Source organism: Telopea speciosissima, chromosome 11 (assembly GCF_018873765.1).
Source record: "Telopea speciosissima isolate NSW1024214 ecotype Mountain lineage chromosome 11, Tspe_v1, whole genome shotgun sequence".
NCBI classification, from domain to species: domain Eukaryota; kingdom Viridiplantae; phylum Streptophyta; class Magnoliopsida; order Proteales; family Proteaceae; genus Telopea; species Telopea speciosissima.
In genome coordinates this window covers 39931001-39947354 of record NC_057926.1, presented here as the reverse complement: position 1 = coordinate 39947354, position 16354 = coordinate 39931001, and the positions used below count along the sequence as shown (strand labels likewise).

The 16354-nt window shown below is 36.8% G+C and overlaps 1 protein-coding gene across 3 annotated transcripts; it reads left to right on the top strand.

Annotated features, from left to right (window-relative positions):
* The first annotated feature begins 1491 nt into the window (after nt 1–1491).
* On the top strand, nt 1492–14980 carry LOC122646639 (carbon catabolite repressor protein 4 homolog 5). Of its 3 annotated transcripts, none has more exons than XR_006330663.1 (15): nt 1492–1837; nt 2389–2552; nt 3882–3947; nt 4053–4105; nt 4495–4576; nt 6904–6956; nt 7281–7362; nt 9809–9901; nt 10027–10059; nt 10198–10295; nt 10465–10561; nt 10761–10846; nt 10930–11014; nt 14573–14725; nt 14763–14980. XR_006330663.1 is itself a non-coding variant. In XM_043840230.1 (15 exons), the coding sequence occupies exons 1-14, from the start codon at nt 1564–1566 to the stop codon at nt 14639–14641; spliced, it is 1371 nt and encodes a 456-aa protein (XP_043696165.1). In that variant the 5' UTR covers nt 1492–1563; the 3' UTR covers nt 14642–14687; nt 14785–14980. The 3 variants fall into 3 exon arrangements, 1 of the variants encoding a protein (XP_043696165.1); XR_006330662.1 differs by having other exon boundaries at nt 10450–10561; XM_043840230.1 differs by having other exon boundaries at nt 10429–10561; nt 14573–14687; nt 14785–14980.
* Nucleotides 14981–16354: the final 1374 nt, after the last annotated feature.

Genomic DNA, 16354 nt, shown 5'->3' with positions numbered 1-16354 from the left:
ATTTCTTCTGGAATGAGATTTTATTTCTGCATCAAAATAATTATTTTCGAATAAATTCAATAATAATTGATTGTATTCTCATTGAGCTTAATTGCTTATGTGCAAGGTGTGTGAGTGCGTGCACCCTTGACTTTCTTAAAAAAAAATCATTTTGTTGGTTGGTTGTCTTGGCTTTAGAAGGAATGAGTTAGATTCACTTGTACCTGGTATAATGAATGCTTGTTAGAGCTATAGTCTACTATGCATAGAACTATACAAGTAATTAATAGGAGAATCGGTCGTGCTCGTAATCGGTTGGTCCAGTCAGGACATTTGGCGGGCTGGAACCCCACACCAAGAATGACCAATTATAAATGTGTTAGATTTAAGTCCGACATGTTTAATAATCGAATTAGACGGACTCGAAGGCAGGCCTAATCTAGAATTGAAAATGCGTTTGATTTGTGAAATAAAAACAAAACAAAACAGTGCATAATATAACCTAAATTGCCACTTTTGAAACTTGAGGTGTACCCAAGTGTCCTTTTGATGAATGAAGCATGTTTTTTTTATTTTTTATTTTTGATGAAAATAGAAAACCATATTAACTAAGCAAACGGGTACATTTGGGAGACGTTAGACCATTCAACGTCTGTACAGTAGTGAAAAGTAATATTGTTAAAATTATCAGTTTCTTTAGCTAAAACAAAAAAATTTTGTATAAGATTCCAAGGTATAGGGCGAGTGTTGGTATAACTGAAAAACAGATAGAGTATTTTGTTGTATCGCCAAATGTGTTTGATAGATATTTTTTCTTTTCTGACTCTTTCCCATCCTTGTAGAGTTCCAAAAAGCTCAGCTTCCTTCGAGTCCTAAGTTGTGACGTTACCTGCATCTGTTAGAAAACTTTGTCCATCTATCAAAATGTTAATAGTCCACTTTACTAATTTAAGAGCGAGTTCAAATAATCCTGCGATCATTAAACCAGGCAGTTTCATTTTAGGGTTAGTAGGAAAAACTAAAAATGATGTAAAAGATCCACAATATGGTGAGTCCATCACGGATGGGTCCATTGTAGGTGGTGTGATATTTAGGTCAGTGGACCATTTTAATACATTCCTAATGACCAACATAAGGTCAACCTTAGAACCACACATAATAACATTATTTTTTACATTTCAAACAAAATAACATGTTATAATAAATATAGAGAAAAACCAGATTAGAGATTGTTTATCAATATCAATAGATCCATGTAAAGATGCACAAAGATGAATGAAAGATGAGTCAGATAGATGTTCAGTTCTCAGTCTACGAGGATTAGAAACCCAGATAAACATAATCTAATCACATGACAAGAAAATATGCCAAATTGATTCGTCACTAACAACCATTTGGCAAAACAAAACCAACAAAAGATGTCCTTTTGATAAATATTTGGTATTTGGGTACTCCAGATGTAATTTAACCTAACAATAGCGGCAGGAAGCAGACCAACCCCAAGGGCTGTTCGCAATTATTTTCCTTTCTGGTTTTGTGCTTCTTTCTCATTTCCTCTGATTTTCTGTGTTTTGAGTAACGACGATGGAGAGGTCACCGACAACTTCAGGTCGCAGCAAACGTGAAAGCCCTTCACTTGTAGAACAGACCCATCGTAGGAAGAGGCGAAGAATAGTCACTGTAGAATCTGAAATCCATGTTCATGAGAATAGATATGAAATCTCAAGTTCAAGCAGCAGACGTTGGGGTTCCTCGTCTCACTGTAACGATGAGAGGCAGAGGAGGAGAAGTAAAACGGAATTTGTAGACAGTTATCGCAAATGGGTTTTCTCTCCACATGATTGCTCCCGTTACAAAGGTAATTACGTGGTTCTTCTATTCTTCCTTCTTGTTTGCAATAGCTTCAATGAAGTGCAATGACCAATAATGGAGAACTAGTTACAACTTACAAGTTATCCTTCGGAAGTCTAAATTTTTTCTTATAAACTTGTCATTTATTACTGTTGCAGTGTTTATACATTGAATTATCAATGGCGAATGCACTTTAGCCTATGGTCTTTTGTAAATTAGAAGTTACTTTGCCTTTGGGTTTCAAATTTCAATGGCTTATTGCAGTTCCCCCCCCCCCCCCAAAAGACGGGGTGAGAAATTTTCTGTTTGTTTAATTGCATCATGGGATTTTTGATGAATCTGTGTAAATTATCTGATAAATAGTTTAATATGGATCTTCCTCTAATTTGCAACTGAAGAGAGATGACGGAATTAAGTTGAGTTTCTAGACTGTAGCTTGCACAATGCAGACTATACTAACGAAACGATGTCATAAGACTACTTTATGCATTTGGGTTTCTTGACTAAAGACCAAAATCTGTCTAACCTTTTGTTCTAACTTGAAATTTTCTTTCACAGACAGGGTTGTCATTGTCTCGTATAATATCTTAGGTGTTGAAAATGCATTGAAGCATCCGTATTTATATCATCAAGTCCGACCCCAATTTTTAAATTGGGACTGGAGGAAAAAGCTCATCCGCAAGGAGCTTAATCATTACAAACCTGACATTTTATGTTTTCAGGCAAGTTCAATAGGAATTATTAGGCTTTCATGTACTTTATTTGTTTGTAAATATGTTAGGTGCTTTATTTGTTCATAACTATGTTAGAGCATAGGTAGGATTAGGTTTTTTGGCATTTGAGCGTCAATGTTGGAAGACAAGTTTGGAGATATTTCAGCTGGTTCTTCAATGTGAAAATGTTTATATTGAAATCAAATAAAAAAACTATAAACTTTTGTTGGTTTTAGATGTTATCAGATCAAACGTGCTTGTCTTGTAGTATATTCGACTATGATCCTCTTTAACAGTCAATCCTTTTTCTTCAATGGTCAGTTTAAGTTCTCTTCATGTGCATACTATTCTCTACGTTTTTGTCTTGCTGTTAATAACTATTTTTCCTCAATCAGTTTTCAGTTTCAGGTCTGGATTTTTTTTTACTAACTGTGCCCTTTTATCTTCCATCGATTTCCTTTTACTTGATAGTAAAATTTTGACATAGTTTGAGCCTTGCGGCAGCACCATACCTTGCCTTGTTTCTGGGGGTTCTATTTTGCACAGCACTTGCTAATATGTTTCCACTACTTTCTAATTCTTTTCCTTAATTTATATTTTCCAGTTGCTAATCTTTTATTTGCTGCTGCTCGCTAGTTTCTAATTCTGATTTGGTAGTTTCTATTTTCCATATTCACTTTCCATGTTGGTCTCTATTTACTGAATTCATTCAGTCACTTTCTATTTTACTTTATAGTTGCTGTTTTCCTGATATTTCTAAACATGATTCATGTTTCCAGCAAGTTTCTAATTTAGTTATTCTCTCACGACTCCAAATCTGACCCTTGGATTGGCCTTCAATTTGGCTGAGACATTCCTAGCCATACCTGGTCCAATCAACCAGACTTTGGTCTTCATCGGATTACCCCTAACCAGGTTTCTGAAACATCTCTTTATTTGAGTTAATCTTGACCTATGGTTCTAGATCACTACTAGTTTTCTATGCCCAGCCTTGGGTAATTAGATAGTCGCATGATGTGCATCCTCCTCGTGTTGTGCGATGTGTGACTTCCTCTCCCTCTCACACTGCAGCATACTGACTACAAGCAATGAGAGAGAGAGAGAGAGAGAGAGAGATTTCTTCTAGGCACTCTTTTGTAAGGTCTTGTTCTGCTTTCAGTAGGGTTCCCTTTCTCACCCTTCAATAAAATCTCTTTCTTATATAGAGAAAAAAAAAAGTGACTTAATTTTCTTTTGAGATTGACATTATGTTTTCTAGATTTTTTAGAATGATGCATATTTTCTGCCAGAGGTATTACATTGCATTTGCAGTCTCATCATCAACTAATATGTCCGCAGGAGGTCGACCATTTTAGTGATTTAGCTGATCTTCTACAAAAGGATGGTTTCAAAGGTGTTTATAAGGTATTTGTAGAATCTTTTATTTCAGCACTTGAGTTAATAGCTGTATTCTAGATTAATTATGTTATGTAAAGTATAAATCAAATCAGTAAGAGCCATTTTTCCTAGGTTCGCACAGGAAAAGCAAATGATGGGTGTGCTGTATTCTGGAAAGAAGAACTGTAAGCTTTCTTGTCTCCTCACAGATTCTTTTTGTCAACTTGGATTTTGTCACTGCTATTGTTTTTATGGTTGACATGGTTTAGTCTGTAATTTGGTTCTTGTTTTCATTTTGAAATGGTTTGAAGATCCATATTCATCTCAATAATTAAATAGCCCTGCTAGGAATGGAATGGTAGATCCACTAGTAAACGAAAGAAATATTGCCTAAAAGATATAAATGGAATTTGGTGGATATTTGGGGTTGGTTTGACCATATAATGACTTGGTAACTATACTATGTTGGATTCAGAAACATCTGGAGCTTATTCTTTCTAATCAGTTGAACTTTGATTCTTTGTCTACTTGCTTGATTTGGAGCATGGGATTGTTAATAATATCTCAATTACAGATTTACACTTCTGCATCAAGAGAGCATAGAATTCCAGAAGTTTAGCCTTAGTGACAATGTTGCCCAGCTTTGTGTTTTAAAGGTATGTTGGATGGTTGATTTAGGATGACTCTTTTGTTGTGATTTTGTGCTAAAGTGCATCGAATATATGAAAAAAACTTAAAATTTTCGATTGTGTTGAATTCAAATTCACGAGAAAAATGCTTTTGGTAATCCTTTGGTTACCTAAGTCAATCACCACGTAGTAATAAGACCGGAATCTATCAAATCACAAATGGAAAATGAAAGATTAACCTAAAAAACAAGATTGGTCATAGGTGCATACTGATTGCCAACCTTTTAAAACCTATCTCACTTCTCTATAGTATTTAAAATTTTTAATCGTAACTAAATAAAATCCTAAAACGGATAATACCTTTTTTAGGAAATACAACTGATAGACTGTCTTCTCTGCATGTAATGCAATTTCGCTACCATATCAGGCACTAAAGCACTTAGATGATAAGTTTTACATCAAGCTTACTATTCTACCATGTAAAACTCCAGATGTAATGAATATCATTCCACCATTTAAAACACCATGTAATCATGTTATGCCATTTAGGGATGCAAAAGATCATCAACCTCTAGTTATCCAGCTTCACACGAAGGTTATGAGTCACAAAATGTGCACCTGAACCTAAGATGAACAAACCAACCAAGAAGGTAGCTACTAAGAAATTTAGTTTTGCTACTGGTCTTTTCTTCCACTTAGATGTGGTCCTAAGAACACCATCTGTGGGTGTACAAAGTGTACACAAATGGGGTACTTGGTTTAAGTTTGGACCTCACCATTCGTGTTAATTTGTGAAAGTTTTGAGTATTCTATTTGGTTGATTAATGTAGGATATCTCTTTATTGCAAACCTTCATTAATTCATTGGAAGTTTTACTTTCCTGGCATGGAACTAAAACTCGCGAGATCTCGGTTTTTCCCAGGGTCGAGACGAGATGGTATACGAAACAAAAAAGTGCAATAACTCGAGCGAGATCTCGAGTTCTCGGTGGGAAATCTTGGTATACAGACACTTACATATGCCAGAAACCAGGACAGACATTTATTTATGCCTAATATCATTTAAGTAAATGTTTTTGTATTTGTAAATACAAATATTAATAAGCAAATAATAATAGTTAAGATAATATTCATAAATAAGCAAATACCCCCCTATTTGAATCCAATAAAAATAGTTAAAAAATCAAATTCCAAAAGGAAAAAAAGTCAATCCCCCAGTTCAAGAACAAAAACTGGATTTTTGGCGGTAGGTGTAATTTTCAACTTTCTAATGCTGGGGTTTTTCTCAAATCTAAAAGTTCCATAAATCTTAATATGGTAAAACATTGCTAAAAACCAAAAGTGCGGTAAAATGTTCATTTGTTTTGATGTCCAAAAAAATATTTTCATTAAGAGTGATTTTGACAGCATTCGCACACTCCAAATTAAGTTTGATCAGTACATAACTCCTTCAATATAAATCAGATTTAAACAATTTTGGACTTGTTGGAAAGCAAGTTCAAATTAAGTTTTTCCCAAGGTCGAAACCTGGTCGGGTTCTGAGTTTTAGTTCCTTGTTCCTTGGTATCCCAGAATCTCACCTGCACATACATAGGGTTTTGCATGAGTGCTTAAGCTTTGGCAGATTATACGAAAGTCAGACTTCTTAGAAGTGATTTAAATGATTTTTGGATTCTTGGTCACACCCAAAGAGTCTTGTTTCTCTTTTGACATTTAGACATATGAAGTTGTACGGCTTGATGTCATCATTGTGGCTCTTGCATATGATGTACCTTGGTACACCCAATGTTTGCATTGCTTGTCAACAGTAGTCATTAAAGTTGTTTATTTGCAGTTCTGTAAAGTGTAATGATACTGTAATTTATCAGGCAGCCAATAGCTTTCTTCGTCTCATTTTTCAGCAGAAATCATTTGGTGCTACTCATTCTATTGCTTAGAGTTTTTTTTTATTGTTCTATTACTGACTGAGGACATAAATTTTTTATTGTTTTATCTCTTGGGTGTCTCAACATCATGAGAAGGTAAAAAAAAATTGCCTGCTTGGGGCATTTCTGTAGCTGGTTTAGTATTTGCTAGTCCTGGCAGAAATTTCTACTATGAAACTCATCTGTTAGTATTTTAATCCTTGGATAGAATCATGATCCTTTTTTATTCTGAACTGCATATGGGCATCTCAATTCCTTGATTGGACGACGGATGGGCATAAAATTTTTTCTTCAAGCTATATGGCAATCATCATCATCATCATTTCATAGTTTTATGATTATTATGTGTTGTTTATCTCAGGACAGGGTGATAAAACATTCTCCATTACATGAGGTTCTCAACAAATTTTTTTTCTTGTTTTGGCTCCAGATGGTTAACAGTCATTCAGATTCAAATCGATGTGCTAATTCTCAAATTCCACAGTGAGTTTACTCGACTGTATGAATATTCCAAAGTACATTATTGCGAATATAGATTATCGAGAAAATATTCATACTTCTCACAATTGAAAGAATAATTAAGTTAAAAAAACTTTTAGTGATTTCCCTGCTTTTTAGGTGTATGGATCAAAGATGTGTGGACATGCATGCATTGTCTCTTGGACTATAAAATCTGAAATACAGATAGTCTTAGGATAATTTAAGGGAAGGCAGTTTTCTGGGTTTTTTTCCCCTTGTTTTTAATTGTTGGAATCATTTGTTCATTTCTTCTCTATTCATTTATTGACAAATTCTGAACTATCATAGGAGTACACCTTCTCGGAGTATACTTGTTGTAAATATACATGTACTATACAATCCAAAGCGTGGAGATATCAAGCTGGGCCAGGTACAAAGTTTTCTTACCAGTTACGCCTCGAAAACTGAAGTTTTTGTTGTGATTCTGTGTCCAATGACTTGGGCCACGATATGGAATTTTACTGAATTGGTGAGTGATGAAGCTGTTCCTTGCACTTTTGGTTTGGGAGCTAAAGCATTAGTGCTTAAGGCAAAGATTCATTTATAGATTGTTTTTGAGTGGTACCAGTCAGATCCAGAATGGATTGGCCGATCCAGTCTGCAACTGATATTGCGTGTGTACAATTCAGATTGGGATAAGCTGATCCTTGAACCCTTGGTTGAAGGATGCTTAAAGTCTTTAAATCCTTGTGTCTGTCAAAAGATTCAAAATCATTGCTTGTGCTACTTCACCATAAATGTGGCACATTAGTGTTGCTTTCAGAGTAATACTAGAACCTGTATAGTTATTTGCACGTATGTGTGTATCGACTCGTTATAGTTTATTGATTTCATATATGATGGTTGCATGCCTGGACCATACTGCAAATAACTATACAGGTTCCGATACACACATACGTGCAAATAACTATACAGGTTCCAGTATTACTCTGAAAGCAACACTAATGCACAAGCATTGATTTTGATTTCATATATGATGGTTGCATGCCTGGACCATACTGCAAATGATTCCATAAAATAGTCACCTTTCAATTTGTTAGAATGTATGGGCCAGAATACCGTGGAGGTATTCGTATGTCGGCTATGTAATATTGTTTCTCTTTATTATAAATAAAGAGCTTGAAGGATCACATCGATTCACTCAAGCATTATTCCCCAAACTGTTTTGTTAACATGGCATCAGAGCAAACTCTGATCTAGGTTTTCAAAACCCCCCACCCTCCCATCGAATTTTTTTTTTTACTCTCCTTCCATCGTTTTTTCTCCCCACTTTCTCTTTGGTTCCCATCCTTCCCTAGGGGCAGCACTACAGAGGTGATCATGTGATCTAGTTGCTGCCCTTCTCCCTACCTCTTTCCCCTTTTTTTCATGAATTCAGACTTGCTCGATAGCTGCTGGACCTCCCTTTGCCGTATTGAAGCTTTCCAAATTTTTTTGGAGATCGGCCCCTACCATTGTTGAAGGCTGTTTTCCCTTATTGGAGCTTCATCAGCACTCTTCACAGCATCTATCCAGCCTTTCACACTCCCTACTCCCAATCGATCTCCTTCCCAGCAATTTGCCCTTTTTTCTTTCGGATCAACATCAAAATAGCTGGACATGAAGATAGTTGTACAAATTGAGAAGGAAAGGAAGAAAAGAGAGGGAGGGAGTAGGGAAGATCTCTTCAATGAAATTGTATTCCCACGCAGGTACCCACAATGGTTGCCATTTCCCTATTTTAGCAGAACCATCCAGCCAAAAGTCTCACGCACCTTACTCCAGATCTAACCAACCCCCTCCCCACCCCACCACCACCCCCGTCCCAAAAAAAAAAAAAAAACAAAAAAAAAACACATTCATGATCACTGGAGCAGGTTGTAACCCCTTCGCTTTCTGTGCATGGGTAATCACAGTCTTGTCTCGTTTTCTGTTTCCTTTGACCTGGAATTGTCAAAAATCAAAGGTGAGGAAGCTGTAGTAACATCTTCAGAGTTCAATTCAGGAATAGCATGTAATCCACAACTTCTTCCTGATTTGCAATCTGTTTGTCTGTCGGTCCGACCTCTACTAAAACTGAAAGGTTGAATCTCTGCTCCTGGGAGGACCACACCTGGCTTGGTTTCTTGACAACTTAGAATCCAAATTCATCGATGTGACTAGCAACATAAAGTTATCAGCCAGAAAAAACCTTTTCCTACTTGCTACCAATAGATTGTATTCCTCCAAACGCTATGAATTATATGATAGATTGTATGGTTGATAGTATGCTGCATGATTTTGTTAGTAAATGATATTATGAATATGTAGTATGGAATGCTAAGAGTCGCTCCTGTATTACTTTGATTGCTTTTATTATTGATACAGGTGTTACCTATTAACAGAGGATTCAAATTGGAATGTTAAAACTGCTTAAGTCATTGGGTGGGATTCGGTTTAAGCATTAAATCTTACTCTCACTGCTCAACCTTGTATTTTACCAAATAATCTGCACTCTGAATTCCACTCCAAACCCATAACCTTTCCCCCAAGTGAGGATTAAAACAAGTTGGCTTTGGGTTGAGCATTTTTCTTATTCCCCATTCTTAACCCAATCCATTGCCAGTCTTTAATTAATTCCTTCCTGTTCCTTATCCTCTCCCTTCAGTTGTTGACCCTGTTAGCATGTTCTTCACAATTTTGTAGTAATGGATGTCTCAGTCACTTACTATAGTTTCTTTTATAGTTTTTTTTTTTCAGTGCCTTTGGTTTCTTTACCCCTATGTTGTCTGAGTGTAGGGGGGGAATCATTGAGCTTACTATGTGTTAATATAGCTTGTTCCCGACGATGTTTGTAGGTGAGGTTGCTACTTGAGAGAGCACATGCTATATCACAAGAATGGGGCAACATCCCTGTTGTTATTGCCGGGGATCTAAATAGTATGCCACAGGTGGTATTTTGCAATGTTTTGATCCATAGAAAAGTTTCAGATTGAGCAATTAACTGTAAAATGTGTAATAACTTTTCAGAATTTCAGTGCCAATTAATAATTGAATTTATTCTTCCATTTGTCAGAGTCCGATATATCAGTTTCTTGCTTCATCTTCGGTGAGTTCTGGTTGTTGTATTATGTCAAACCTGTAGTTATCATCTCATCAATGTTTCCTAGGAGATACTCAGAAGTTTTCTCCTTAACGTTACCTTTGGAATTCAAAATTGAAATATAAAATGTATTATTTCTTGCAGTTGGATATCCTACTACATGACCGCCGAAAAATTTCTGGCCAGATTGAACACGAAAGAGGATCAAGACCTTTAACAGCTCAGCTTGAGGATGCACACAGGTCTGCATTATTGTTTTCTTGCACTCTTCCAGCCCATATGTTTTCTAATTAAATGGATCCATGGAGGACAAACGCAGGTCAAAAGTTGTTAATTTTCAAACATATTGTGATATTTTGTTGTATGTTGGTTCAGTGATCAAGTGCCCATCTCAAAGCTGTTGGCGTATAGATGGAGTGAAGAAGAATTACGGCTTGCTGCTGGCTGTGATGGAGTTACTCAACTTCAACACCATTTAAAACTTAGCAGTGCATATACAGGAATTCCTGTGAGATTTCTATAAGAATCTATGTATATTGCATCTTCCTTTTTATCTGCCTCTGTTCACAGACCACCAGATGGCATGCCCATGAAGTTGATTCTGAGATCTAACTGTTGTCATCTTAGCTTATAGAACCTGCCCAGTTCCATTTTTTTTTATTTTTGTCAACATCTGTCACTACATCCTATATATATTCTTTGGACAGGGAAGCTATCACACTAGGGATAATTGTGGAGAACCTTTAGCAACATCATATCACTCCAAGTTTATGGGAACTGTGGATTATATTTGGTGATCTCATAGAACCATTGAAAGCTCAACTATGATTGGTGGCATTTAGAATTACTTTATCACTGACTTTATGATCCATTCAGGCATTCTCAGGGACTTCTTCCTGTAGGAGTTGTGGAAACCTTACCAGTTAATATTTTGAGAGAAACAAGAGGCCTTCCAAGCGAGGTACTTTTCTTTCCTTAAATACAGATGCTTTGTTGAGCATTATTTTCAGTGATTAAGTGATGACTTTTCCTTGAAGGTGCATGCATCCTGCTACATAATCTAAATTCTTCTACTTGTCTATAAGCATCTTCCCAGATATACTTCAATAGTTTAATAAACTAGTTGCTGCAAAAAAAAAAGAATGATCCTAATTTATAGTTGGATCACCCAGCATTCCTCTAATAGTTTTGTAGTTGAACTTTCCTTTTCAAGCTTATATAAAAATAAAAAAGAGAGAAAGAAAGGGTTAGCAGTTGAAGTCCAGATGGCAAGCTGCACTTGATTACAACATCAGAAGTCACAGCTTATACTCAAAAAAACCAAGATTTCTTTCCTTACATGATGCCAAGCATATAGCACATGGTGGAATCTCCGACTGAGTCCTGTTCATTTTGGCCCTGAACTGGTGTCTCCCGCTTAATGAAAGATTTTACAACTGTAAAGAGAATACCTAGTTGCGACTTGCGATCATATAGATTTAGCAATTGAACCAGACCATTCTTGAGAACGGGGATGGGTGAGGATGTGATGGATCGACCCAGACTCCTATCTTCAAAGCTCTGTTGCCAAAGCAACGACTTTGCAGAAACTCAGCTAGTTACTCTACCCACATTCAGCTATAACTCTAGTTTGAAACGAGACACACCTATTGAATGCCTGTCCAAATTGTTCCTCCATAACCAGAGCTGACCTCTTTATTGTTTTACCATATGGTTGGTCATTTTTTGGCAGTCAAGATTGGACTGTCATCCAACCACGATTGATCTCTCCACCTTTCTTTTTGAAGAACATTGGTGACAGCTTCAGATGACACTTGCATATTTTACTTTTGGAAATTAGTCAGTGCTTCCTAACAAACCACCTACGTAACCTTGAGCAAATGGATACCTTGTCTTGGTGAGTGATTTGATAAATATTTTGCTACTCTTTCCCTGCATCTCTATTCTGTTAGTCCATCTAAAGTGGGCTGTATCATTGCTATAAAAAAATATTTGGGTTGAAGCTTCAAATTGCCCAGAAAACTCTAATTATTTTAAGTTGAGGATCTAACCATGGCGTATGAATATTGGAGCTTGTAATCCATTTGTCTGATGTGTGTGACTACTTTCTCTGTTTAAAAAGATAAAGATTGTCCTCTTTGAAAAAACCTAGAATTTTAGGGACTGTTATTAGTGCATTAACCTCTTGCTTGTCCAAATCCATGTCCAAAATATAGTCCACATGTAATTATGAAATACACGCAAGGTTGGTGAAAGAAGAATATTGGAGGGCAAGGATCCATGTAGCTGAACCCATTTAGCTGTGACTCTTTGACTTGCTGGGCTGTGCCTCTTTCCTCTTACTTTCCTCTTTTTTTTTTTTGGGTCATTTTTCGATGTTTCATTTCTCTTCTCATTTCCCATCCTCTTCTCCCACCTCTGCATTCCCTCTTTTTGTTTTGTTTGGATCCATATAGCTGACCCCATTAAGTTGGGATAAGGCCATGGTTCAAAATCTCGCGATATTTCGCGAAATATCGCAATTTCGTATATCTCGAGCTTACCGAGATGCGAAATCAGGTCGAAATGAAAAAATACCATATTTCGTCGATATCTCGTGAGATATCGTGAGATATCGACGATATCTCGTGAGATATCGACAAATATGGTATTTTGGCTTAAAGTGTCACGTGAAGGGGGCTTTAATACAATATTTCACAAATTTCGGTCCATATTTCGACCGAGAGCTGCATTTGCTAAGGAATTTCAGTCTTTTGCCTATTCTTCCACTCTTCCAAGCTCTCATCCAACACTCTAGCCATTGTTCAAGCACATTGTTGTCGGATTTTCGCCGGTAAACTCATCGGAGGGTCATCTAAGCTCATCATCCAAGCTTTTTTCCACTATTTAAGGTAAATTCTATTCCTCTAAAACTATTTTTTGAAAAGACTATGTACAAATTTTGTTGGATGGTGATGATATTAATATATGTTAGACACGGAGGCCGATCTATAGCCTCACAAAGGTGTCGAAATTTTTTTCCATATGTATTTTTTTTTTTTTTTCTGGTTTTAAAAATTCATTTTCCTACAATTAAAATAGGAAATAATTAGGGTAATATGACTTAGATGGTAATGAATTAAATATATGTTAGACACCAATGGCCGATCTACGGCTTCACGGTGTCGGATTTATTTTTCTGCTCTTAAATAATTATTTTAATTTTCGCACATACCACTCCATTGGCATCGGATTATGGTGCATCACAACCTTACGATGGATATAGATATGGATCATCATCATATGGGCGGTTTAGTGGGGTAGGGGACTATGACTACAGTCCAGTCCCGAGGGACATACTCGGATCATCTTTTGTAAATAACATCTTTGCATACCCTAGCGGACCTAACTACCAACCTCACCACCATACATGACCAATGCCATCGCCTCTTGCGCCGGCGCCAACATCATATCACAGTGGATCATCTTCTTCACGGATCGGATCGATTGGTAACCCTAGTTTATATCCTAGGATAGGTTACCTACAAGTATGTTGATGATTCCATTTACGTGACACTTGTGGATGACTACACTCGTTTCTTCTCCGATTCTATACCGTGGTCCACATATGTCCTTCAAGCAGAGAGCAATGGACGTCGACTCAAATGAGGCATGAGTGGGATTGATCCAGGAGGCACAAGAACTACTATTAGCGTTTAGCACTTGTAATTTGTAACTTAAGTTGTGATTTCATTGATCTATGAACTTGTGAGTTGTGACTTGCGAGTTGCGAGTCTTGTGACTTACTAACTTTGACACTTAGTGTATTGCCTTTAAGGCTTTAAGCGAGTTATTGAATATTATGGAGTTTATGAGAATCATGGCACTCATCAATGTGTATTGGCTTTAACTTGATATGTGATGAAGTTAAATACTATTATTAAATATTAACTGCCTAATCTATGTGTATTTAACTATTTATACATTAGGGTCGCGACCGTATGTCAATCAAGGGTGCAAGCCCAAAACACCAATTTGAATTCACATTTTTACAATTTTATGGTTTAAATGTGTTTATTAAGCTTAAATAAGGCTGTCCATGAAGTTTCGAGCCTAGATATGGCCAAAAACCCCCGAGATGGACCCCAAATATTGCAGAAAAATGCAATATTTCGGTCATATTCGCGATATCTCGGATATTTGGATATCTCGGTAGGCCGAGATACCGATATATCGCGAGATATAGTACTATGGATAAGGCTGAGTTTGTTATTGTTGGTGGTGGTGGTGAAAGAAGAATAAATAATACTTTGAATTAACAGTGTGACAAGGTTTTGAAAAAATCCATGACTTTGTTTCTATGATGGACATACATTATGGACAGTGCAATGAAGAAGCCAATCTTCGTTGGGTGGAGGGAATATGAGCTAATCTAGTCATACACATTATTGATTCACAGTTGGTTTATGGTTGAGTTTTTTTTTTTCCAATTGAAAATTTCTTATTCTTGATGTAAAGCTTTGACAATATTCCTCTGCAGAAGTGGGGCAGCGATCATCTTGCTCTGGTATGTGAACTGGCTTTTGTGGACGACAGCAGAGTGACTTGACTTGCAACTCTATGCAAGTCACCTACAGGCACGGACACATCTAACAATTTTGGGCAGCTTGGAGCTCCCAATGGTCCCGCAACAACATGTAGATGAATGTAAAATTCCATGTGTCTCGTGGTTTAGGCATGTCTGGACAACAAATTTCAGTGCTCACATCTGTCAATTGAAGTATCAGAGCCAAATTCACTGTCTTAAGAGTCTAGACTCTCTACTCCTTGGTAGATATTCAGCTACAAAGTCTCAGGACCCGGCAATTACTTTGCCAGCTGAACAAAGTTCACTGAAGTTTTGAACTTGTATTCTGGAGCCACATTTTTGTTAGACCAATTTTTTATCTGATGCACTTACCAAAATTTTTTTTTTTTTATCTGATGCCTTTCTGAGACACATGAAGGTCACATTCGACCATTGTATAATAACACTATATCAAATTCATGCCCTTGAGTTGTATGTACAGTGGACCAGAAGAGAGGAATCAAAGGTATCAAAGGATTATAATGTTTGCCAATTACCATTGAATAGATGCTTAATAATTAGCAAATCTCCTTGTTTGTTAGTTTAATATTTGGATGGATTTATTCTCTCCTCTGGATTCCAGAATTTACTGAACTTTTGGCTATTATTTGGGAGTATATTAGGTGGTAGTAGCATGTAAAGGATGTTCTCTGTTGCTTGTCCATTGCCTCAGAACCCAATGATTCATATTGGCTGATGACAATGCAGACAGATACAGCAAGTGAAACAGGGGAAGAGCATTTGCCAATCTATAATTAGCAAATGGAGTGGTTTTATTAATTTTTACTAATTAGTTATTTTGGAAATCAGGGGAGGTATGCATAAATATCCAAAACTCATGGGTGGATCTATAATTAGGTCTTAACTCGGGGACGGTATTTGTAAATTTTCCAAAAATTTATGCTTGAGAAAGAGAAAGAAGTTCTGATCTATTTATGAATTTTTATTACTCTTGATTTCTATGTTTTTAAAAATAAAGATAAAAAAGTATACCGAACAATCACAGAAACAAAAATAATTCCAAAAGAAATAGAAATGATGGCCCCCTGCGCAAAAAAATGCAATCATGTACATAACGAGACACATGTCCCTCCGCATTTTTTGTGTAGACTAATTGTGCAAGAGAATGCTAATCGGTCGTGTAGTCCTTGCACTAGCGCGGGGCCAATAAGTGCTCACAAATGCATTTTTTGGATGGGGATTTCGATTTCACTGAGGTTGAATGGTTTTTTTCACGTGCTCCTGTGTCTAGGCATAGGAACCATGTAACCGGTTAGCGTTCTTTTTCCCACACTAATTATGCCATGAACTTAGATTATAATAAACAAAAAGATAAGGGTTTTCTAAGCTGCCAGGGTACACTATGTCCTCATATGAAATTGTTCATTCATTTTGTCACTCTCCTCATAAAATTGAATAAAGGGAGAGGGTTTTTGAACAAACGGCGTAGATTAGTGCATCAATGAGATGCGGCAAAACAAAATCTAACATTGGAGGGCAGCAATGTCGTTTCATGTGTGTGTGTGTGTGTGTGTGTGTGTGTGAGAGAGAGAGAGAGAGAGAGAGAGAGAGAGAGAGATGCTTGTGTATCCTAGCCCAGCGGCTCGGAGGATTTTTCTCTTAAAAATCTTCCTTGTGAGGGGGTTGGGGGTTGGGGGGAGGGGCTTAGAGTTTCCCATGACACCAGGATACTTT

Coding starts and splice junctions, on each gene's coding strand:
- LOC122646639 (XM_043840230.1), top strand. CDS start 1,564: ATGGAGAGGTCACCGACAACTTCAGGTCGCAGCAAACGTGAAAGCCCT. Junction 1,838..2,388: donor TGATTGCTCCCGTTACAAAG/GTAATTACGTGG, acceptor TTTCTTTCACAG/ACAGGGTTGTCATTGTCTCG. Junction 10,296..10,428: donor CAGCTTGAGGATGCACACAG/GTCTGCATTATT, acceptor ATGTTGGTTCAG/TGATCAAGTGCCCATCTCAA.